Here is a 26,344-nt window from a genome sequence, read left to right as displayed (position 1 = left end):
GCTTATACACAATGCAGCTAATACACAGGAAATTACTGTAGCAAGTTTTTTTTGTAAACTAGGCTGTTGGTGTTGTTTCATAGCCTTTTGCTTGTGTGTAGTTATTTGCTAGATTTTGACAAGAGCTTGTGATATTGCTTTAAAGTAGGCTACTTGGCAATGGCATGGGCTCACATGAGCGGTCAAACACAGTCCAATAGCCTATGCCCCTCTGCTTTAAGCTTATCTTGAAGTGTTTATGTTAGCTAACTGTATATTGAATGTGGTGCAAGATGCTACAGATGGCGCATGATGTGCAGTGATGCCTCATATATATATATAAAAAAAAAAAAAACGACAGAGACTGTGCCATTAAAATGAGGCACCGAAATCCACGTTGTTATTCGATGTCGTTACTACTGTCTGCCTCGGCGTCGGTTACCTATTGGAAACGAGTTTTGGTGCCTAACCCTACTCCAGACACTTAACTCGGGATGTTAATATTAGAGTGGTGCTCAAAACGTATACCTTGCTGACCACGGCAAGAATCAGTAATTCGCGGTGGTAGTGTAGTGGGGCGGTGGTAGTGTAGTGGTTAAGGAACTGGGCTAGCGTGCAGTAGCCTGAAAGTTGTCGGTTCAATTCCCGGCTTCCACTGTTGTGCCCTTGAGCAAGGCACTTAACCCCAAGTTGCTCCGGGGACAATGTAATCCCTTGTAATATAGTTGACATATGCAAGTCGCTTTGGCTAAAAATGCGTCAGCCAAATGTAATGTAATGTAATGCTGATAAATTATTCTGTGCTGTGAAAGCTAAAACCTCTGACTGGGCCATCGCCTAATTGTCTGATAAAATGAAAAACATACAAAACCAAAACATTATGTGAGTAAAGATTATATTTATAAACCTGGTGAAAGATAAAAATATTACTTAACAGAGTGTCTTATGAGAAAAACAAACTTGCATATCATGACAAGAATATGGGAAAAAATATCTAGATTTCACTGTAGTGTCCTGTGTATTTACACTACCGGCAAATTTCTGACCCCAAACTTTTGATTGGTAGTGTATTTGAGGTTTTTATGCAAAAATGCTTGTGCATTTTCACTCTGTTGTGATGCCATGTAGGTGGGGGAAAAAACACAAGAAAAACATTGGGTCTGTGTGGTCCTTCCTTAGTGTGTTGGGTGCACCAATTAAAATGATATTTCTTAATTTTAGGATGGTAGAAATGCATCCGATCATACAGGGCTTAAAGCAAGGAAAATTTCTGTGCCTTAAATAGTTATGTACAGGCAAATGTACAGACTGGAATTTCATCATTTTAGGGGCAAGGCCACTTGGCCTTCAGTTGGGCATATTTGGTGGGGGGCACAAAGGCCACATGTCAGGGCACCAAGGCCAAAGTTAACTATACTGTAGTAGGCTATAAAAATGATCAAAGTTGTATTTAGCCTATTCACAGCAGTAGACCTGCATCACTATATGAAACATTACAAAAAACATGAAACATGACATATTACATAGAACTGTAAATCATCTAATATTTACAGATATCTATGCTATATTTAACATTTATTTTATATTTGGCCTGTTATAAAATCATGTATTGAACTATTTAAGCACAGCTCAGCTTTAAGAAACTCAAATAGCCTAGATGCATGCTTAGCATTTTGTGATCATTAAGGCTACTTAACCTTAGTCAGCGGTCCTCTGATTTACCGATATCTAGGCGATATTTGTAACTATTTATTTCTATTAGGCCCGTTATGAAATCATGTAGAATAATTTTAACACATTGTAAAACTTAAAGCCCAATTTTGGAGACGTCCATGCATTTCGAAATTTGCTGCAAATTCAAAACTGGATTACTCTGGAGTGGCCAACTGTACAGGGGGCATGTGTTGAATGAAGGGTTCGTGAAGTATTCCACCGAGATGGATGGGTAGGGAACCGTTCACCGCGGCAAACATCGTTTAAAAGACTGAGAAAAAGCTCTTTCATGTGATGTGATACTTGATTGATTGATGTCTGTGTGATAAATAGGCTACTTCGAGAGTAGTTCAAGTGAATGGGTGAATTTGGAAGCACTTCATTCTTGCCGTGCGCTGTCACTTTCTCCACTGCGTAAAAGACTAAATTAATTTGCGCTGTGAATGCTAAGATTATTTTGACAGGCCATAGGCTAAATAAATATCGCTATTAGTCAGACGCAAAGCAGAATATTGAAAGAAGGGGGCACCAAGGCCCGTAAACCTCTGATTTTCAAAGAGGCATCACGGCCAACGCAAGCGGCAACGGCCATGGCCGTCGTGAAATTCCTACCTTGGTTATGTATTTTCAAATCTTAAATGGCCCGACCCATGTCTGAATTCACACATAGTGCCTGAACTTTACGGCCTGATAAAACACAAGGCATCGCCATCTCTCAAAAAGTGAAGGTTTGTTTATGAAGATTAATTTCCATTTTCCATAACAAAGTTAACATGGACTGAGTAGCCTAAATGTGTAGGCATGGAAGAGGCACCACTGTTGGAACTATGACCAAACCAGTCCATGTCTCAGGAAATATATTTAACAAGTAAGCTTTCAGTTACTGTAGGCTAGTTGTTCAGCTTATATGAGTATATATCAGTATGTACCTGCTGCCACGGCCCATCTCCTCTTTCACTGGTCCGTCTCCTTCGGAACCGATGGCTGAGCTTACACCCACTTGGGGTGTCACAGGTTCTGCTCCAAAATCTCCTCTTGCACCTCTACTCACTACATACATAACAATTTAGAATGTTATGCAGCCATAGCTACTACATCCAAACATCATTACATAATGTCATTCAAACTGAAGCCTGTATCTGTTCTGTGAGTGGACAAACATTCTTTTAACATTAGTTTGACAATACTCAAAGTCAAATATCAATACTACCTAAAACTATTTTGCACTTTGTTAAAAACAGAACAGAACTTGTGTCATTAAAACCAAAACTGGCTCACCCCCAGGCATAATTCCTCTTCCCCAGGTGGTCCGGGAGGACTCGATGCCCATGCCTCTGAACATGGAGACCAGGGAAGAGCCAGGAGTCGTCACTGCGACCTTCGGTCAAAAATCATTTGTGACAGTCAGGATCAGAGGGATAATTAGCCAATACATTATGTTAATCACTTTTCACAATAATGACACAATCTTTGAAATGTACCTCCTCTTGGCTTTTCTTGGCCATCTCCTCCTCTTCAGCTTGCAGTGATGGCATGCCTTGAGGCGAATCTGGTTTAGCGGGCTGAGCCAGAGGAGTTGGCATCACACTGGGTTCCACGTGAAGGAGTGCCGCTCTGCCAAGCCCTACTGATGGTTGAACAGCTTGAAGAAACAGCCCTCTGGCACGGCCCATGCCTCCATCATCTGAAGGCAAAGGCAGTCCCCTTGCTAGTCCTGTAGAGGGTTCACTGCCTGGGTAAATCAACCCTCTACCAAACTGACCACCTGGTGCACTGGCCATGAGCTCAAAGCCCCTGCCTCTCCCAAAGCTTGCATCTCCTGGTGGCAGTAACAGACTGCGACCACGGCCAATGAGAGCTTCCTCTGGCTTGTGGACTGCACCAGGGGTTCCAGGAAATGGTGGTTTATTCGGATCCATGTTTTCAGTGCGATCCAGTAACTGCTGGGCACACCTGCAAAGAAATTAACTTGAAACTCACGCTACTCGTGACTTCACAAACTAGATATAGAATAGTGATTAGTTCTACTATTCCACATGAAAATACAGTATGGCACACTGGAGCTTAACTTGCCGCTAGTGTGACATACTGTAAGCCAGATACTGAGTGCTAGTTAACATTAATCGGAAATCTTCACATAAATCTTGAAGTGTAGGATTCATGTTTTTGATGCAAACACGCCACCACACCTTACCCATAAATAAATGAACAGTTTGATGATGTGATCAAGTCTTTCGCATAATGTACAAAATGTTAAAACAAATTTAAAAGATGTCCTTTCCATATTACACAGCTGCCTTGTAAGTTAGCTACCTAGCTGCTCAGGTGCAGCACAAACAGCTGACTAGCTATGCCACGTTCCTATTAACATGCTAGTTAGCCATCTTCCACATTTTATCTATAATGTTACCAAAGGTGAGAAAAACGACGCCTATGTGGTATACTTACGGTGCAAGTAGAGAGACGGTAAGGCTTCTCACAATTCTTCACTTTAAATGAATAAAGGTGTATCTAATGCCAACAGTCTAACTTTTCTGAACCATGGGAGAAAGGCACGTGTCAGAAGTCTAACGTTAACAGATGTCAGATCAGGTGCGCTCGGCGTTTTGCCAAATACGTTATGGCAGAATGTTTGTCTAGTAAAATAGGTCTCAAAATTGGCAAAATGGCAACAATATGTATATATTTCCATCTATCAAGTCACAACACAACCTGGTACATCATTCATACCTGAACACGTGTACTTCCTTGTCGTTCTGCCTTCTGTGCCAATGTCTCTGTAAAGTTAATGAAGCTCTGATGACCCGTTATATGGTAAGACCAAGATGTGCTGTGCACTGACAGACCGTTGCGAGAGAAAAGGGAGACCCGGAGGAAAAACTTCACTTCAAGAGCTGCACGTGTAGGATGCATGGATCCACCACCCAAACAAGCAGACAGCAGGTACTTCAGATGACTGTTTTCCCTCTTTTTTCTTAAAAAAGAACATGATACTAACACAAGCACTGCATTTTTGTCAGTTACCAATTTAATAATCTAAATGAGCCTTTACAAACAAAATTACGTTAGCCTACTTGAGCCTGGTGAAAATAAATAAGTTTACAAATATTAAAGCACAACTTAAATTATGAAAATATATAGGCAGGCCGCTCAGTATCAAGAAAACAAAAATCTATAGATTTTCGGGACAAGCCATCTGTGAGTGGTGTTGGCATAAATAAGAAACACTTTGATGTGAAAACAAAAAAACAGAGGTAATTTGCAAAAACAGATAGCTGAGGCCTATAGCCCCACTTTTTTACAAATAGGTATTTTTATAAACCATGTGTTTTTAAATGTAGGCTACATTTCATAACATGATTTTAAGGTAGTTGGGTTCTTTTGATATCGAAACAACATGCCATGATGACCTGGAATTGAACATTTAAAGCAGCATTGAAATTTGTTCCAAAATGAGCTATAGCTACTTAAAGGCATGCTGCAAAATCTTGCTAACACCACCCAGAGGCCTACTGGCACTGCTAAAAGCTTTCTAACATGCTAACTGGTGTCTTTTGGCGATATCCTAATGCCATGCCGTGAAAGGCTTTCTTTCAGAACAAAGAACTGATTTGTGCATTCTGGATGGCTGATGGGAACGAATGTTTAGGATATTTGTCCTTTGAATGATAATATAATCAAAATGAATTTGAACATGATAACTAGTTGGCTGATAAAAGCTTACCCAAAAAGTGGCAAATTGTTAGTTGCATAGTGTTGCTTCATGAAAATGTATTCAAATAGCTGTATCTGTTTGATCTGTTGATATCTGTTGTTACAAATTCAACTGTCTCCTATAGATACCACCTTTAATAAATTATTCAAAAGCCTTTCAGCAACACATCTCTAAAAAGTTGGGATGGGGGCAACAAAAAGTTAGAGAATTTGTAATGTGAAAGATAATACATTTCACAACTAACTAGCACCGGTATGAAAACGGTATCCAAGAGGCAGAAATGCAGATTCGTCACTCTGAAAACCTATGTGGACAAATCAACAATATATGAACATTTTCCTCAACATGAAATGCAAAGACTTTGAGGATTTCATCATATACATAATTTCATTAAAATATTCAGACATTTTTGTAAACAAGGGACAGGGCTGAAAAACAAATGTGCAGTTCCTGCCATTCTATTATAAATGCATGGGGTGATATGTGTATGCTTTCATTTAAACAATAGTGTCTTATATGTTTTCCCATTTTAATATGCCATTCTATCTTATGCCAACAAATGAACAAATTACAACCATCACTATAATCATATGAACATAAATCTGTGCATTGGTATAGAAAATAAGTCCAGATATTGTGGTCAAAGTAGCAAACATTCAAAAACTTGATTGTGCAACACCTGCATGTGCTTTCATGTGCCTAAAGAGAAGGAGAGGGAGGGGGGGTGATTCAATTTTGGGCAGAGAGACGATGGCATGGGGTGAGTAAAGGAGCAAAAACTGACTCATCTAGTTGAAAATAGCTTTGTCTAGGGTGCTATTGTTTTGATTTTAATATTATATGGTCACATAAAATAGAAAATGATACCACTGAGCACCTTCTCATCGAGTCAGTGCGCACCAGACTGCACCAGACTGTGATTGACAGTCAGATCTCACACAGCCCTGCTCTGATTGGACCAGAAGAACCGGGAGCTGTGGATTTTTACAAAACAAATAACATGCTCTAGGTGGAGGTAGAAGTGTGTTTTTTTTCCTATAACAGCATAGTGTCGGTTTCAGTGAATATGATAAAAAAAAATCTTGCCAACTGCAGCTTTAAGTGATTATTTTTCACAACAGTGAGTGATACTTTTGTAGCCTAACAATTTATGTCTTGGTATTTGGGGGGACATTTTGAGCATTTTTGAATATTGGGGGAGAAATGTCCCCTTCAAAGTATATCATGATTATGGCATTGGGGTGGATATAATGAAAACTGAGGCTGGAAATGGGCAAATTTCCTTTTGTGACCCAATCTTGAGGGATCAGAATAAGGTTGTCCATGTACATGTTTACGGTGATATAAAAATATAAAACCTGCATGGCATGATTTACATACAACAGTGTGCATCTTGGCCTGCAATTGCTGTTTATCCTGAGACTGGGAAAGAAAACACATAACCATAACCATCACTGATCTGCAGTGACAAACATCAATACCATTCTGTCCATCAGGTTGGAAAGAGTCTAATGACCAGTGAGGGCTGCTGTTGCCAGCACACACAGAGCAATGACAGCTGCAGTGTTGGGATGCATGGTCACCAGAACCCCAAGGGTCATCAAGCATGGCTGTTTCACAAACAAGGTTCCCACATCCTGGTACTTTTCCGGTAGTCTAACCATATCTGTTTCCTTTAGATTTGTGTCTATTTTTTCACATAAAATGTGGACACATTTTCATGAGAGACTGCTGGAGTGGTCAAACTGTTTGCCAAAATCAGCTTTTTGTATGTCAATCTTATTATTGTTTTCCAGTGCAACTATTTGACAAAGCTAAAAAGTAAGACAAAAATAGGGGCAGGGGCTATAATGAACTCGTGCGACTGGAATTTCAGTAAACCCTCTCCACTGAATTTAAACTGGAGTTGGTGTGTGGACAATTGCGATAGCATTCCCTGGCATATGGATTTTTCACCCTCAAGTTTTTTTTTTTTTTTAAATGATCATATCTGATAACAGAGTGTTATGGTGTGCCACACAAGAAATATGACCACATGTCACTGAACGTCGTAATGCGTGGCAAGCGCAGTATTCCTTTCTGCGCGGAGAGTACCGCGTGATTCCCTGCCTTTCCACTTTCGTATGGTGCTCCGGACGTCACCACACCGTAGCGAAGCTCTCAGAAGAATGACGCATTATCCACCTCTTCTTACGTCTCCAGACATCACATCAAGGGACAGTGTTATATTGTATACCTTAGTTTGTTGTTACCAACTGTTTCAGAAACTCTTTTTATTTGTACTGGAAGTATAGGACTGACATTTTCAAAGATGAGAGAGTGAAGCATGCGCTCCAAGGGGGCGCGTAGTTGGCGAGATGTCCTTTTCAACACCACTGGAGGTTCAATGCCGTAATGTTCAATTCAGGTGTAGATCTCACTTTTAAAAGCAGGGAGAATGATTCTGAACTTCTCAGCAACACCGTACACCCATGCTACAACGCTGTTACGACGGGAAACCTCTCCATCATGCAGAACAAATCGTGCGGGGAGCAATTACTCGACTTTGACACGGTGGAGAAAATATTCATTGGGACTATGCTGGCTATCATCACAGCGGTCACAGTGATGGGAAACACTCTGGTAGTTATTGCAGTGTGCGTGGTTAAAAAACTGCGCCAGCCATCAAACTATCTGTTGGTATCTCTGGCAGTAGCAGACCTCTCCGTGGCGCTTGTAGTTATGCCATTTGTTATAGTAACAGACCTGACTGGAGGCAAATGGCTTTTTGGCGAGGTGTTTTGCAACATTTTTATCGGAATGGATGTTATGTGTTGTACAGCCTCTATAATGACTTTGTGTGTGATCAGCGTGGATAGGTGAGTTTGACTTCATCATATATTTGCTTTCTGTGAATTCCTTGTAAAGTCTCCCGTGAAAATAATTCCTGCACATATGTGACTAGCCAGGGGACATGAGGGAATTGTAATTGTTGTATTAATGCACTAATAATAATAACTTTATTGGAGTGAGCAGTGCACATCATTCAGTTATACAGCTGCTGTGCAGTTAATGTACTGCTCCCCCTAATGACATTCAGGTGAGCTCTCAGATACCAGTTTCCCAGCATTGGCCATTGATTATACTTTTAGGTTACAAGTAACTGCATACAATACGATGCAGAATATTATTATTTTCAAAATGCAAAATTAAGTCTTAGAGTGACCCTTAGTTTGAAAACCTCTATTGACATCTCTGTGATAAATTAATCTGGAGACAATCACCTAGTTCAGTGGTCCCCAAACTACGACTCATTTTGGGTGGCCCCCTCTCTAACCTAGTAATTTCCCCATTCATTCTCTATGGCGAGTCTTAACAGTACACATGTAATACACTTTTTGTTTTGGCGCTGTTTCTTTTTTTTTATTCACACGTTCAAATGTTCATATAGAGTTCAAAGTTCTCATCAGGTGAGTGAAAGTTAGAATGGTGGTCATTTCAGATGTGTTTGCCAGCACTTCATAAAACTCTCATAGTTTGATAACTTTAAAATATTTGTAGGATATTGCTTGTTCACAACTTGAGCTATGTATGCAAAGAAACAGTCTTTTTATTAGTATTATTTCATTTGAGCTACATTTTACACTGATATGGCATGGTGGCAACATAAACACAGCTAGCAATGGTATTAAATTGCAGTAGCCTATGATTAAATGTAATAGAATATTCAACTAAGGTAGACTGCTGTTGTTCACAGCACTAAGCTATTTATGGTTGATATAGGCCTACTCCGAGTCAACAAGAGACAACAACTGCAGTGAGTTGGGAGAGAGAAAGGAAGAACACATAGGCTACTACTGGTCAATCCTCTCCAATTGTTTAGAATTGGACTCTGGGCGTTTGGGAACAGCTGAGGGAGGAGGCTACTTGAAACTGCGAGTTTCGGTCGGTGTGAGCGAGCGGACTTTCAGTTGACAGTAATTAACACCCTTTTGAACAATTTAAGCTGTGCGAACGTCAGAGGGAGATCTACGCTGATTCATCATTAGTGAGACACGAGGACATTGCTGCATGCAATTCCTGTCAGCATAACAATAGAGGCTGTTGTTGAAGCGTAAGCATAAGCGTCAGCCCTCGTTTCAGCCGTACTCGTTTAAGACGGACACGGTCAAGACGAGCAAGTTTACCTGTGCAAGTTCACCGAGCACAGGCGCCAACAAAGGCAGAAATGTGCCATTCCACCATATCTGTTATCACCGGCCATCGCAGAAAACGGCATCATGCCAAAAGGGGCAGAAATCGCCTTAACCTCCAGCACCTTAAACGGTCCTCACCTACAGAAACCTCCTTCTCCATGGGCTTGTGGAACTGTCAATCTGCAGTCAACAAAACGGACTTCATAGCTGGCTATGCCAACCACCTTTCGTTGGAACTCCTTGTTCTCACTGAGACTTGGATCAAACCAGAGAACACTGCCACCCCGGCTGCACTCTCCACTAACCTTACACTATCCCACACCCCTCGCCCATCTGGACGAGGAGGTGGGACGGGCCTGCTGATCTCCAACAAATGGAAATTCACCCCGCTACTGCCTTCAAACAAATATGTCTCATTCGAATTCCATGCCATCACAGTGATCGCCCCAGCAAAACTCTACGTGCTGGTCATCTACCGCCCTCCAGGCCAACTAGGCGACTTTATGGACGAACTTGACGCTCTGCTGTCCTCCATCCCTGAGCATGACTGTCCACTTCTTGTTCTCGGCGATATGAACATCCACTTAGATGTCCCAGGCTCAGCGGACTTTTTGGCCCTGATCCACTCCTTTGACCTCAAACTGGTTCAAAGCCCCACCGACTCACAAAGCTGGCAAAGAGCTTGTCTTGATCTTCACTCGGAACTGCAGCACAGACACCCTCATGGTGACGCCTCTCCATCTTTCTGACCACTTCTTCATCCAATTCAACGTCAGCCTGACAGAACAGCCTCCAGCTCCTCAGCCGATGGTCACGTTCCGCCGCAACATACGGAACCTGTCTCCAATGAACGACTCAGATACCGCACTCCTACAACCTCTAGGGACTGCTGGAACATCTTTTTCAGCATTCACGCCTCTCTCCGAGAATGAAGTAGCTAGACTCCTGACATGCAGCCGTCCTACCACATGCTCGCTGGACCCTATACCTACGAGCCTACTTCAGTCCATCAGCCCGACCATCGCACCAGCTATCACACATGTGATCAATGCCTCGCTAACCTCCGGCACATTTCCAACAGCGTTCAAAATGGCCCGGTTAACACCGTTACTTAAGAAAGCTTCTCTCAACCCTGCTCAAGTCGAGAACTACCGCCCTGTCTCACTTCTGCCTTTCCTGTCCAAAGGCATTGAACAAGCAGTCTCCAAACAGGTCTCTGACTTCCTCTCACAGAACAACCTTCTGGATCCAAATCAGTCTGGGTTCAAAAGCGGCCACTCTACCGAAACGGCTCTGCTGTCTGTAACAGAAGCCTTAAAAGAAGCCAGGGCAACCGCTCGGTCATCAGTACTCATTCTGCTTGACTTATCTGCCTTTGACACGGTTAATCACCGCATCCTTCTCTCTATACTCGCTAACATGAGAATCTCCGGTGCTGCTCTCTCCTGGTTTGAATCCTACCTCACAGGACGCTCGTTTGACTTATCATGGCTTGGTCAGCTATCTGCACCTCACCATCTCACCACAGGGGTCCCCCAGAGTTCAGTGCTGGGTCCCCTTCTCTTTGCTATCTACACCACCTCCTTGGGACAGATTATCCGTTCGCATGGCTTCTCATACCACTGCTATGCAGACGACACACAGCTCTATCTGTCCTTTCCACCTGATGACCCCTTGGTCTCAGCACAGATCTCGGATTGCCTCTCAGACATAGACTATGTCTCAAATCGCGTACTTCTGCACTTACAATACCTAATTTGAGTGCATGAGGGTGTTCACACTGACAATTCCAACGACACGAAGGGCGCTGCAAGTTCCCGGATGGTGCACTCATAACGGTCAAAAAGCTGAGTGTGCAACGCTGGACACTTTTCGCCCTTAACGGACGCCATCTTGGCCAAATAGCGGAAGGGGAGGGAGCGTTTTCAAACTCGTGGAAATCGCGGTTGACAAAGCTGAAGCAGCAGCAGTGGAAAACAGACTTTACGGAGGTACAAGCAAGTTATAACATAAACGGTTCATGTTTTGACACAGTATGACCATGTCACTGTCGAGTTGAGGACGCGATGTTTGCGATCGTCATTTCCGTGAAGTGCACTCCACCAGTAAGCACACAGTGCACATAGTGTACTACACGAAAGTGTACAGTACTCACGTAAGTACACCAATTGAGACAGACTCATAGCTACATGGATGAAGGCACACCACCTCCAGCTGAACCTCTCAAAGACTGAACTGCTGGTCCTCCCAGCTAAACTTACCATACACCACGACATCAACATCAAATTTGACTCCCTGTCTGTTTCACCTACCAGGACTGCAAGAAATCTAGGAGTTGTTCTCGACAACCAACTAAACTTCTCAGATCATGTTGCCTCAGTCGCCCGGTCATGCCGTTTCGCACTCTACAACATACGGAAAATCAGGACTTACTTGATTCAAGATGCTATCCAACTTCTGGTTCAGGCAATAGTCATCTCACGACTCGACTACTGCAACGCCCTCCTGACAGGTCTCCCAGCCTGCGCAGTGAAACCACTTCAGATGATCCAAAACGCCTGGTCTACAACCAACCCAAAAGGGCACATGTTACCCCGCTGCTCATCCAGCTACACTGGCTACCTATGGCGGCCCGCATCAAATTCAAGGCTCTAACGCTTGCCTACAAAGTAGTCTCCGGTTCTGCTCCCGCCTACTTGAATGCCCTCATACAGACATATGCTACCTCCAGACCGCTGCGCTTTTCAGACGAACGACGTCTACTGTAGCTCTACCACCGGTACGCTCAGGCCAATCCAAACTTTTCTCATCTGTTGTTCCTCGTTGGTGGAACACACTGCCAGTTCCTACAAGGGCAGGGACATCCCTCTCCATTTTCAAAAAACTCCTGAAGACCCAGCTCTTTAGAGAACATCTCCTCATAGCAACACTTACAACAAGTCTTGCTGATCCTAGCACTCACCAGCCGTCTTAAACTGACACGTAACTGTTAAAAACAGCACTCACTGATGCACTTATTCTTACTGTACTCTAATGTTTTATAAATTGTCCTAAAATTGTTGAGAATTGCTCTAAAACTTAAACTGTTTACTGTTGTTAGTCGCTTTGGCTAAAAAAGCGTCAGCCAAATGTAATGTAATGTAATGTAATGTAATGTAATGTAATGAGTCTCTGGCCCTCTCTTAGAGCCAGGCATAGTGAGCTGGCCCTCGGAAGAAAAAGTTTGGGGACCACTGAACTAGTTGGAGTTAAGAATACACATGCACCCGGCTTACATAATAATTCACCGATATTGACTTAAAGGAAAATTCCGGTATTTAGCGCTTTGAGTGCCTTTTCTGGTTTGTTTTGGATGAACTAGAGTGGTGGACACCGAAATGTTGACGATCGGTCCTGTCTCGACCTTTCTGACTCGTTTTGAATCGCCTTTGACTGCTCAGGGTGGCTGCCAACAGGCATACTGTAGTAGGCTACTCAAACATGTCCTAAAACAACCCTTAACGTTCGTTTTCAAAACTGTGCAGCTCACCGAGTGGTTAGTGGTGTTCGTTGATGTTCCAAAACAAGTAGCATAGCGAAATACAGTTTCTGACGTGTTTTATTTTGCATTTTGTAAAATCATATTGATTTCTGTTGGAAGACTCATTGCACATTTATATTACTGCGCCACCGTCTATGCTTCAGGTTCAAATATTGAGCGGTTTATACGCGGTTGTGAGGTGTCTGAATAAATAGTTCCACAATAGGCCTAGCAAATAAGACGGTTGGAAATCATACATTGCGCCGTTATATTTGCTTTTAATAATCAACGAACACCACTAACCACTCGGTGAGTTGCACAGTTTTGAAAACGAACGTTAAGGGTTGTTTTAGGACATGTTTGAGTAGCCTACAGTATGCCTGTTGGCAGCCACCCTGAGCAGTCAAAGGCGATTAAAAACGAGTCAGAAAAGTCGAAACAGGACCAATTGTCAAAATTTCGGTGTCCACCACTCTAGTTCATCCAAAACAAACCAGAAAAGGGACTCAAAGTGCTAAAAACCGGAATTTTTCCTTTAAGTCATCTTCTCTGATAACCTTCCCAATTTCAAGGGTAGACAGACATAGTGTTAAATGTGTTTGCCAATAAAGCTGAATGAAGTAAATGCAAGTGATCAATCAGAGTGTTCTTCTTCAGCCATCTCAATGAAGTCAAACCCTGGTAGTGGTTGCCGTGATCAGATTATCTTTCCTCCTGTCTTCCTCATAATGCCTCATTAGTGGAATATATTCTGCGCTAAACTAATGGCGACGCCCTCAAAGTTGGACTGATGCGACCTTAAACAATGCGATTTAATATGAAGGAGGAACAATTGGCGGAGTTTAACTGTGACATTCACAGCATTTAAATGTGGCTGCTCGATAGCTCTATTATAATAGCTGTCAGTTCAATCCCTAGTGTCCTGCGCATTAACAATAAAGCATCTTTTTTTATAATATGGATCCATCATCCTCATTAACAATGTAGTTCTTTATTTAACACCCATTATCATACACTCACACAGCCCCACAAACCATACATGAATATATCTCCAGGGCCTCAGCACATTTGTACTTAACTGCAAACAGCTGTGCGATGATACTTAGTATTTGAAGTGCCTGGTTGAAGGTTTTGTGGATGCAGAATAAACAAATTATGTCTGTTTCTCTTTGGCAAACACGCAGCTTCCCCTAATTGCTGGTGATATCAAGGATGTCATATCAGGAATGTTTACAGTAACTGATGGAGCATGTAAAGTCAATATTACCATTCCCCAAACATTCCTTAAAAAAGATAGACCTTGATAGTTCAATGCATTTCCGTAATGATATTTAAATTGTTCCCCAAACACAGTGAGGAATGACGACTCTCATTGTGAAAGTCGGGGCCTTAAGGATACACAACATATTTGACAGTAAGCACAATTGAACCTCATGCTCAATATCCATACCCTCATGTCCCAAATCAAGGTGGCAGACAAATGGACCACCACAACGCTCACTTTGGTTCAAGACCAGCACGAACACAGAACAATCCTGGAGCTAAAAAAGACCTTTGAAAGTGGGCCCCTCCTCTCTGAGACATTAGCCTCTGAGAAAGATTAATATTTTACAATGGCTCTCAGAGAATGGCATAGGGGAGCTTTTGAGTGAAGTGAAATGAGGGCCAGGGTATGAAGTTAGGAAATGCAAATAGTTGTGGAATTCTCTGAATGTCTTAACCTTTTCTCAATAGAGAGCTCTAGGTTAGTGTGATCCTTGTGTGTTATCATGTGGACATCATCTTGGGAAAAGCTATTTTGATTTAGGCCTATTCTATTATATTATCTTATAAACTGTGAAAAGCCCAGTAACAATGATGGAATCACATAAAATTGAGAGGCATATTGGCATTTGGAATGACCCCCCCCCACCCCCCAAACTCACACACAGTTTAAAAAAGGAAATATTCAGTGTAAGTAGCCCATTGCGATTTAGACGGATCACATTAAAATTGCAAATGAGAAAGAAACTCTTATGACTGCCTGACTCTAAATTAGTGGTGGATAACAGGTTTTCCATGCAGTGTGGCATGGGCTTCCTCGCTCTGTCAGGAGTGTGCGAAAGCGTATACTGGTACAGTGACACCGTGCCCCCCTTTTTATTGTAGCACCAGATGGACGCCTGGTAAGAGTTCGCTCTGCAAGGGAATTATGCAGCTAACCTCAGAGGTAAAAGCATTGCCGTTGTAGGAAGGAAAGAAATCGTAATTGAAATGTCTCACTGTGGAGCTCATACATAATGTGTCACCTGACTGAGTGGGCGACTGAAACAGGGAGCCACACGGTTCTGTGTGTTGTGCTATGCAAAGCAAGTTTCTGTATAATTCAGGTGGCAGAATGTCAAGATTATGACTGAAAATAGTTTTTACTGAAGCTGTTTGGATTGTTGATAGAGTGATCAAATAATCAGTTGCAATGATCAATCAGTGAGTAATAATTATGCAAATGATTATGCCAGTTTCGTAAAGATGAACTGAAAGCATACATTTAGTCTGCATTAGGATATTTTGGTATAGCTACTTCAGCAGTGATGTCAAAGTGAATTGGTCCTTTAGAAGTTTTCACCTGCAACTGCGAAACTGGCATAATCATTTGCATAATTATTATTCACTGATTGATCACAGCCTCACAAGGTCCACAGGAAGTTGCCTATTTTTGCTTCAATTAGAGGTCCCTGTGGACATGTTTACTGGGCTGAGAAAGTGAAAGCTGTAGGCAGGTCAAGGCAGGGTGAGTGTGTGACCTGGCTATGTTGTGCTCATTTATTTGTCCGCATGGTGGATGGAGGAGTACTGTATGTTTGGGTGAACATTAATGTTGTCAGACATTAGGACATTTAGAATGTCGCTTGCTGGGTAGGATATTTAATATGGTGGAATAATAGCTCCAGGCACATTTAGATGTTTGAGTGACCTTTGATATTCTGATCTTGCTGGCCCACTGTGCATCATACTCTTCAGCACAACTGTAATTTCTTTAAAGACAATGTATTCATGCAGTGGTCTTGTATGATGGCTTGTTTAAGGATATATTTACACCTTTAAATTTGAGTAATGTATTTGTTTTTCACTGAATTTAACAACATGATAGGCTTTTTACAACTTTTACTTTACTCATTTGTTGTACTAAGGCTAAGTTTGCTCTGTTTGATTACATTATGCCCCATTAATTCATCCACCTCTCTTTTTGTGCTGTCAATGTGATCCGAATGGTTTGTATTCATTCGTTTAAGGAGTATACAAAAAAGGAAAGCCCAAACCTTTTTTTGATTCAAAAATATAGTAAAGTATATAATAAAGTCTCGCTACTTGTACTTCATGTTGTTACACACATACTGGTCAGCAAGTGAGCAATACACACACACACACAGAGAGAGAGAGAGAGAGAGAGAGAGACAGACAGACACACACACAGACACACATACAGAGAAATACTGGAAAACATGCACTCGCTGTCTGACATATTATCTTGTCATCCCATTACCTTATCCTGGCAGTATTTCCCTCAAGCAAGTATTAACCTACATCAGTGTTAATCCTTCCTCAAAAACACATACAAGCATGCACACACACACATGTGCACTAAGACACACACTCTCTCTCTCTCTCTCTCTCTCTCTCTCTCTCTTTCTTTCTTTCTTTCTCTTACACACACTCCCACACGTACACAGTTTTTAGGCCTTTATTTCTACACATGTTTTTAAGTAAAAAATTCTGTGCTCTTTTAGGCTGTTGCAAACAAAGGCATGCTTTACAGTAATTCCTTTCTTCTTGCTTACACAACCTGCTATTAAGTGCAGGGACAAACAGCGTTTCTATTTCCCTGGGCACTAATCCATCTTATCCCCATCCGGTTGAATGATGCAAACGTGTTAATGATCCTCCTTATCAGATAGATGATCCCTCACTGTAAACGTGACATTTAGCGGCCCAGGTTTTGTGATTATCAGGTTCTACCTCATGCCATTTCCTTGATCCCATCACATTTTTCAAGAATCTTTTTTTACAATGACCTCCTCATCAATCCATGTGACATCATTCAAAATAAAGCCAAGCTCTTCTCAGCAAACACATGAAAGAAAATACTGCAAAAAAATAAACCTTGATGCCAGTGTCCATCAGTTCTTTGTGCTGCGGGAAAGTGCTCTGGTGGGGGCTAATATGTTTCTGGTCATAGCGTAGGGTGTAGTTAATGCAATTTGGGGTGGTGTGATGGATGCTAGTGAACTACCACACTCTTTGTAAAGGCTTGTTTGTCAGTTAGATTGGCATCATATTAACTAGGGTGGCCTGTGGCTAAGGAGAGCTATTCTCATATCCCCTTTGACATAAGTGTCAAAGAGCTGCATCCTGTACTTATACTGGATGGCAATCAGGACATGTGTGTTAAGATGAATTTAGTCTACTGTGGATGTGTAGGGCAGGACATAATGTGCATCCAGTGTAGAGCATGTTTATCTGGTCTCTAGAGGAAAGATCACTTTGAGGTCAACTTTGCCGAATGGAGGTCATAGCAGATGATTAATTGGCCAGTGGTCAAACCTTTGATACAAGTGCATCTGTTTTAATATTCTGTATGTTTCATAAATCCCACTTTCATTGATATGTGGAGCCTGAAAAGCTAGGCCCCGACCAAAGAAGAGATTGTGAGAGTGTTCAGAACAGGAAACAATGTGCATGCAAATCCTTAACGATTCTCAGTGGGATTCTTTTACAGACACTGTTGTCTCTCCAAACCAAGTAGATAATCACATCAACAAATCAAGTTAGAAATTTTAAAAGATTGAAAGATTCTCTCCATCTCATGTCTCTGTAAAAAAAACAAATTTTTTAATGCATGTTCAACTAATGCATGTTCAACTAATGGTACTGATAGTGTAGATAAAATATATTGCCTGAATATCCCTTGATAGACTGTAAGAAATCTGTCCGGATTTTAATTGAATCAGAAAGCAGTTACCTCCGGGAGTGGGTTTATTTTCATAGGCAATTACCCAGAAACATGGCAGACACAGTTCTTGGCAGTGCTCTCCAGGGCTTGTGTGATACGTAGATTAAGCACAGGGATGTTTCAGCATGTGATATTTCATTACTTTCACATCCAGAATTCATGGTCAGATTTAGACTAGTGAATATTACTCTTGATATGGATAGTTTCATGACCAGTTTCATATTTTGTGTACCTCAAATTATGTGACTATGCTGGGTAATTATGTTATTATTATATAACTATTTAGCAGCACCTGGAGCATTTTATTAAAAGTGCAAAAAGTACAATTTGCTGGCTTTTTTTAGTCAATATCATCATCAAATTGATGTTTTATTATAAACCTAATCTTATAAACACATCATAATCAATTTTAGAAAACAGGTCAGTCTTTGATATGTTACAATTGTCATGTTGAAAAAAGCACAGAGTTATAATCTTAACAGAAATGGCAGATATTTGCAATGTAAGCCAAATTTAGAAGTTTAGAAATGTTTACATAATTGAGCATATTTAACAGAGGAAGTACTTCATATAGAAGATTAAAGAGAAACTATGCAGTTTTTTGCTCGCAGGTTTCTCTGCAGAGCTCCCCCTACAGCCTCAGAGTATATGATTTACGACACTCCTCAATCGGTCAGTCTGTTTTTTTTCCTCTTCCCTGTTCCTCCGACAACAGTTTACTTGCTTTCTACTTCTTTTTGCTGGCTCTGTCATGACGAATGTCTGAGAAACTCCATCGCTACCTTGTTCTAGCCGGTGCCTACATATATTTTACAATATACAATAATATACAACAACACAATGTTTCAAAAACTTTTGAATTTTAGGCCTTGTAAAACAATACGCTTACCCTGATTGTGAAACTACACATATAGCCTAGTGATAGTAATTAGAAACATTGAAAATGTTTGTGACTATTGATTTCATTTTATCTTTTGTGCATATTTACATATAATATTGAACTGTAAGCAATCTTGACTTTTGCTTAGAGCTTTCTTTTTATGTGTTGACACATACAAGTCTCAACCTGATTTGATACAAACATCAGTTGTTATCACCCGTCTACTGTAATAGAATGGCTGCTTGTAAAGTCCCCCTGTTGGGCAAACACAAGGAGAAGACAGTGGGCCAGATGTGCTAACGCTTTTGCGCCCACTTCAGGCGTATTTGTTTCTCAATGTGCGTGTAAAATCATTGCGAAGTATGTACAAACAGGCCGCAATGATGTAAAAGCGCAAACTGCCTGTCGCGGGAGCTGAAAGTGGCAGATTGCGTTTGTCATGTCATGCATATGCATTCATGGGAGGATCCAGGGGAAAGTGGGAGTTTAGCATAAAAAGATGGGAGGGGAAGAGTAAAGAGCGCCTAATTATGTATTCCGCTGTATGTACAAAGACTGCTCCTGAAAGCGCACGTCTTTTCTGCGCCTAAATACTTCCGCCTTGTAAAAGCAGGTGTTAATCCAAATGGCAGTTCAATGCGTCAATAAGAGAACATTTCAAAGACAACAGAATCGCTATTTAGAGCACCAGTTTTTGTGGTGAAAGTATTTGTTTTACCAAAAGCAACCTCAACTTTCATTGGCCTTTCGAATGTCTTACTTTCACTTTCACGTCATTCAATTAAACTTTCCTTGTGCACAAGTAATTTGAGTAGACCTAGCCTACTGATCTTCATTATCTCCCTGCTTGTTTACATCTTATCATGTATTGTATTATTTCATTATCGCTAAACGTTTGATTCTTTTTAATGTTGTCATCAGTTAACTTATTTCAACTGCGCTTGTGCAGGTGCCATTCAGTTGTGGACGTTCGTAAATTGCGTTTATGGGCAGAGAAAGGCGTAGTTTACACTAAGGATTGAACGATTGATAAATACGACGGAAACTTGGGTCTGACAGCGTTCGCAATCTGCGGTGTGTCCATGACGCTGATAACGCTACGTTCGCAAATGTACATACATCTGGCCCAGTATGTCTTATAAACCTGTTTTCCAATGGTGGACAGTAGACATCTGGCAACTTAATCTAAGCTGTCAGCTTTGCACAGAATGGAACACTTTTCAGTGGAGACAGCATGTTGCCTTTGGAAATGTAACACATCACTTGACCTGCTTAGGTGTGACCACAGCTTCTTGTTAGTGAACCAAACGTAGCTGACAGAAAAAGGTTTAATAGGTCAAAATAGCCTGATTGCTGTTGAAGACTGAATTTGGTACATTTGGTACATGTACGTATGTATACATCTGTAATCACCTTTACATCTATAATAAAGAGCTATGTATTTAAGATGGCAAAAGCTAATCAGGAGTTCAAATGATGTTTTTATTGATGTATTCAAATGAAGGTTCAAATGATGTTTTGAAAAATGATGTATTTATTTATTTATTTATTTTTACCAGTGGACATTGTTTACTCTACATTGAGTAAAGATTGCAGTTCCACACTACTCATGGTCAGCTTTACAATTTATCAGTTATTATCATAACTGTTTTTCATAATCTAATAAGCATGTATTTGGTGGTTAAACACATGTAATTGTTTGTTCAGCATACCCAGAACATATATGATGGAGACCTAGTATGGTTTTATGTTATCTGAGAATAACCTTTATCTACAGTATAGATCTCTCTTAAGGACACATGTAGGGACATCTGGTAGATATGCATTGTACCATAAAGGTCACTAGTCAGGAGGCATAACACACAGTATATAACAAGTGTACACAGTCCCTTGTTGATACCATATATTCACCCATAGAAACAATATGAGGGTATGAACCGCACAAACATAAAAAGACCTTGAATAAACAAAGTTGTTGTGGGGACAAATTACATGTTAGCAGTAGTTATTGCTGTGATGGAACACTGGCAGTATGTTATGCATTAAACCCTGTTTCTGGCCTTTTTTCACCCCTACTGCTAGGTGCAAGACTGACAGTTCTTATTAATGCTGTGGTTCAGAGCTGCTATATGACACAGGCACTTTTCTTTACCACATGCATGTAAACCACATGCACACACACATGCACACACACATGTGCACACACGCATGTACACACACACGCACAGCACAACACAGCACAGCACAACACAACACAACACAACACGTGAAGTAAACTTCAGAGTGCACTTTTGGCCACTTTCCCTGGTTCTATTTTTTGCTCTTTATGTATCATTTTCAGTCTGTACATGCCTAAGAGCAGCTTAGAGGTGTTATCTTGAACCAGAAACTAGCACTTTCCAGCACAGCACTGTGAGTGCACAAATCTGTGCTGGACACTCTATCACTTATCTTATAGGCAGGGGTCATTCACAGTCCTCTGAGCACATAGCCGAGTCCATATCTGTAAGACGCCAGGGGAATTCACTATCGAGGAATTTCAATCGGAGCGTAAATAAAACTCACTGGTGTCAGAGGGCATGCACGCAGGAGGATCCATGGGGAACTGTGGGTAGAGGAGAGGGGTGTGTGTACAGGTTATACATCAGGGATGTCTCTGATGGAGCAGAGCTGCACGGATGCATTTGTGGAGAGGGTGGGGTGCAGTCAAGGTCACCCCCCTCCCAGATCAAGCCGAGCCACTTAAAGATGACTCACAGTTTATGCAAAGGAGGCGTTGTGCAGAATCAGATGATGGAGATCGGATTCAATACTACCCTCACCGCTGGCCCCTCTTAACCTCAACCTGTGCTATGAGGTAGGCAAACAAAGGCAGCTCAAAGTGACGCCATAGATGTTAAGTGAGAGGAGCCCTGAAGTCAAACATGAAAAAGTTCCAAGGGGAGACAGAGGGAGAGGGAGCCTGGAAATATACCTGTCCATTAGATTACACAGCCGCAGCCTAACAACCACAGTCTGTATACCCGTTTATAGCTCTGCTCTGCTTCCATAGAGTCACTCTCTGGCTGTTCCAGTGCATCAGCCGTTTAAATATTTCACCGTCTTTTCAATACAAGGCGTCTCTGGGTGAATGGGGTCCACAAATGGCCCTTGGCAGAGACCGAGTGGTGCTTGCGTAAGAAAAAAAAGTTCACATCGAGGGCGATGTCTAGTCGACATAAAAATGGATTCTCCATTAGGCCTGGCAGGAGTCAGTGAGGTAGAGACCATATCATGGCCTTCAGGGACAAGATAAGAGAGAGCGGAATAGACTGACACCTAGGAGTGAGTTGAACCCATCTTCTCCATCTTTATTATGGTCGCACAATGTATCTGCATTTAGGGCGTTTCAATGTTTGGAGGCATTAGAGGATGTTTATTGGATGAAAACAGATCTGTATTGGAGGTAACAGATGGAGGATCTGGAACACATATGGAGAAATATTCATAGGTATTGAAGCAAAAACACAAGTGTCTTGTGTGCATATGTCATATTTGTCATATTTGTTACATATTTGTATGTTACTGAAACAGAATTATGTAACACATACACTATGCATTTGATTGGTCATACATACGTATGTGGGTGACTCCTTAGCCACGTTTACATGTGCGCTTTTAATCCGATTAGACACGGAATAACGGCTTAATCAGAATAAAAATTCTCATATAAACACCTCAATCGGAATAAAAATGCCTGATCTGAATTTTAATTGGAATGAAAGAGGTGGTGTAGTCCGTTCCTATTCCGATTGAACAGCCATGTATATGGTCAATCGGATTGCCTGCTGTATCTTCTCAAGGAAAAGTAGGCAACAGTGGATATTCCGATCAAAAATTCTAAAGCGCTTGACGCTATACTTTTTTGACGGTATAATTTTTTCCGGAATAGTTTAATTGGAATGACAAAAAAAGTGTCCATTTAAACGTGGCTAATGTATCACTTCCCAGTATATACTTCCTATTTATGTTGAAACTGTGATCTTGCTGAAAATAAGGCTTCCTGATATTATACCTGACATTTCATTTAGCTTTCTCTGTTCCTGTGTCTTTTTAGAATAGGGTTGACAACCAACCTCCATCTTACTTGAAGAAAAAAAAAATTTGTCGGAGGCTGAGATCTGTCAATTTAAAAATAGCGTATGTGACTGCTAGATTTCGGAACCATTAAAGTTCTCATTTACTGTAAAGCCTTGAGTCGCTTTGGGGCTGCCTCTTCATAACCTCTTCAGTCTCCCACAGTGAAAGAAATTACATGCCCTCATAGAGTCACTGAGGGTTGCACTAAACCTGACAGCATGCTGACAGGAACGCCCCCTCAGCTAACTCAATGTTGCATAAAGCTTTGATGTGAACAACAGGGAATGCTTGAGATATATATGGTTGGAGGCCCTGCAAATTTTGAGGTCAGTGGAGAAAGTAGGAGCCTGCAGGTGGTTCTGGAATGGGTTTTTAAGTGCTCGAAGAGAGGCATCTTTCTGTTGTGGGTTCAGTCTAAGGGGCTGTATGTTCCTATGTAAGCTACACATGCAGTGGTAAACACAGGTATTTAAGAGCCTTTTGATAGTCTACGCAAGCTACGTGGACTATCGGAAATGTGAAATGGCTCTTGTGAAATAGCATGAAAAACACATTTCCCAGTATGCATCAGCAGCGTGATGCAGTTGCATCTGCGTAGTGTGCATAGACTATGAAATGGCCCTAAGAGTGAGAGAACCCAGACTCAGTAAATGTCGGCCCCTGTGTGTTTTGGTGCTTTCTCAACCATCTGGTGTCAATAATCCACATGTGTAGTCACAGAGTTGTTGACTCAGTGCAGCTGGCTCAGTGTTTGAATACAGATGCTCTGAACTTGACCTCTTCACCTTCTCTGATATTGCGAGACGTTACGGAGGCCTTTACTGAGTCCAGTGTTTTTTGTTTTTTTTTGTCACAGGTATCTGGGCATCACCCGACCCTTGACCTACCCGGCCCGTCAGAACGGCCAGCTGATGGCCAAGATGATCCTGGGCGTGTGGCTGGTGTCGGCGTCCATCACGCTGCCGCCGTTCTGCGGCTGGGCCAAGAACGTGCACACGGGCGGCGTGTGCCTGATCAGCCAGGACCTGGGCTACACCGTCTACTCCACGGCCGTGGCCTTCTACATCCCCATGCTGGTCATGCTGGTCATGTACTACAAAATCTTCAAGGCGGCGCGCAAGAGCGGCGCCAAACACCGCTCCATGCACTTCTCGGAGCGCCATGGCGATCAGCTGGCCACGGTGGCAGGCGCCGGTGAGGCGCTGAAGATGCAGGGCCTGAAGGGGCCGGTGGCGTCCGGCATGGCCGAGGAGTGCGTGGCGCTCTCACGGCTACTCAGCCGCGAGCGCCACAACATCTCCATCTTCAAGCGCGAGCAGAAGGCGGCCACCACACTGGGCGTGATCGTGGGCGTCTTCAGCGTCTGCTGGCTGCCCTTCTTCATACTGACCACCGTGCGTCCGTTCGTCTGCGGCGTGCAGTGCAGCTGCGTGCCCATCTGGCTGGAGCGCACGCTCCTCTGGCTCGGCTACGCCAACTCGCTCATGAACCCCTTCATCTACGCCTTCTTCAACCGCGACCTGCGCTCCACCTACCGTGACCTGCTGCGCTGCCGCTACCGCAACATCAACCGCCGCCTGTCCGCGGTGGGGGTGCACGAGGCACTAAAAGTGTAGATGGCGCCAGGCCAGCAGAGACAGACATGTTTTGGGAGGGGGGGGGGGGGCCCAGGGGTCATCTTGCTGCTGTTGTTTTTTCAGAGTCAAGACTGAAGAGCAGTCAATAAGAGGAGACTCTGGGGATTGTGCAGCTGGGGATGAAAAGGTAAAAGCGGCGCTGATTTATCGGAGGAGCGGGAGGCCGTGCGGACTCTTTGGGGAGAGAAAGAGAGCGAGAGAGAGAGCGACGCGCAGACAGAATGATCACCTCAGTGTCCCTGTGAGTCACCAGTTCTATTTTTGGAGGCCAGCAACCAGAAGTTGTCTTTGATGGGCTATTGGAGATGACAAGGCTGTGTGCCGTATGCTCCACACAAACACAAATGCACAGGCAAGTGCGGCCGCGCACACACACATACGGGCGCGAGCATGCATGCACGTGAACGTACACACAAACAACAGCACATACGCGCACACAAACACACACACACACACACACACACACACAGATTGCCTTGGACTCTTAAGCATAGAGCAAACAATGTAAGTACAAATAAGTAAGTACAGGTCATTTGCCAAACTGTTGAAGGTCTTAGTTCACACCAAAACTTGCTGTGGGCAAATCATCCAAAATGTGTTTATCAAGAAGTGGCAGTTAAATATATTGTTTTCGTAGTGTGTACATATATTTTTCCAAATTAATGTGTATGTTTGTAAATGTATTTACACCATATGCTGTATACAAATCTTGTGCCACTGATGTATGTAGCTTTTCAGTGTCATTTCTGAAACAACACACATTTCTGAAACAACATCTAACAGCATTTATATTATAATATCAGCGACATACTGTTGCATCATTGCTTTATTTGCATTTGTGTAGATAAAATCCACTCTGTTAAAGTAGCCTGTGTCCTCTTTTTATTATTGTATGTTGTAATCTAAAGACAATTTCCAAATCCATTCTAGACTTTTGGGTCTAAATAAGCCAGGATTATCCTGCAGCATGTTTTCAAAGAGAAGATAGAGCTTGTCAATAATACATTCAAGTTCAAAAGTATACATTCAGATTTGTATACATTCAGATTTCACTCAGAATAATACCTGTTCTTTCTGTGCTAATCTGGATTTAAGACACGCAACCCCCCAAACCCCGACATTCCACAATCCGAACTTACTCAACATTACGCATAATGTTGACAGGCTGGCAGTAGTGAAAGGTGGGGGGTGGGTAGAGCTGTGTGCCCACACTGGCTGTAGCTGTGGCCGGGCAGCAGAGTCATGATGTTTTATAGCATGCTGATTTCCACTGGCCTTTATGTCATGTGTGGCAACACTTTTATTAGTGCAGTGATGTTTACAGGTACAAGTATGGCCTATAAAGCTGTCCATTTTTATGGCTGAAACAGGTTTTGCTACCTGCTGTTATGGTATTATGACAGGAAATGACCATATAGATTGTTTTGATCTTAATTGAGCTGTAACTTCGTTTTGAATACATGCATTGTGTCTGTGGTTGAACAACTGAGTCTTAAAATGCTGTTCTGTTTCTACCTCCATTTTTACGAATACATTATAGCAAACACACCAGTAATACTGGATTTCATGGCATCTGGCAACAACAAAAAAATGTAAAACTACATTTTAAGGATTTC

General features: G+C 42.1%; 2 protein-coding genes across 3 annotated transcripts in view; one reads left to right on the top strand and one right to left on the bottom strand.

Annotated features, from left to right (window-relative positions):
• Window positions 1–4,638, bottom strand: part of piwil2 (piwi-like RNA-mediated gene silencing 2) — a 34,589-nt gene extending 29,951 nt beyond the window's left edge. The window contains exons 1-5 of one of the 2 annotated variants that reach the window (XM_042101802.1): window positions 4,423–4,638; window positions 4,141–4,226; window positions 3,174–3,645; window positions 2,971–3,070; window positions 2,622–2,742 (exon numbers count right to left, since the gene is read on the bottom strand). In XM_042101802.1, the coding sequence (XP_041957736.1) occupies window positions 2,622–2,742; window positions 2,971–3,070; window positions 3,174–3,611 (659 nt within the window). In that variant the 5' untranslated portion in view covers window positions 3,612–3,645; window positions 4,141–4,226; window positions 4,423–4,638. The remainder of the gene's footprint in view (window positions 1–2,621; window positions 2,743–2,970; window positions 3,071–3,173; window positions 3,646–4,140; window positions 4,227–4,422) is intronic. The other variant, XM_042101800.1, reaches the window with a different exon arrangement.
• Window positions 4,639–7,638: 3,000 nt separating this feature from the next.
• On the top strand, window positions 7,639–25,577 carry htr7c (5-hydroxytryptamine (serotonin) receptor 7c). The gene is made up of 2 exons (XM_042101803.1): window positions 7,639–8,265; window positions 23,948–25,577. The coding sequence occupies exons 1-2, from the start codon at window positions 7,802–7,804 to the stop codon at window positions 24,705–24,707; spliced, it is 1,224 nt and encodes a 407-aa protein (XP_041957737.1). The 5' UTR covers window positions 7,639–7,801; the 3' UTR covers window positions 24,708–25,577.
• Window positions 25,578–26,344: the final 767 nt, after the last annotated feature.

The sequence above is a fragment of the Alosa sapidissima genome, chromosome 8, assembly GCF_018492685.1.
Source record: "Alosa sapidissima isolate fAloSap1 chromosome 8, fAloSap1.pri, whole genome shotgun sequence".
In the NCBI taxonomy this organism is placed as follows: Eukaryota; Metazoa; Chordata; class Actinopteri; order Clupeiformes; family Clupeidae; genus Alosa; species Alosa sapidissima.
The sequence above is the reverse complement of the archived record's forward strand: the minus strand, read 5'-3'. Positions and strand labels throughout refer to the sequence as shown.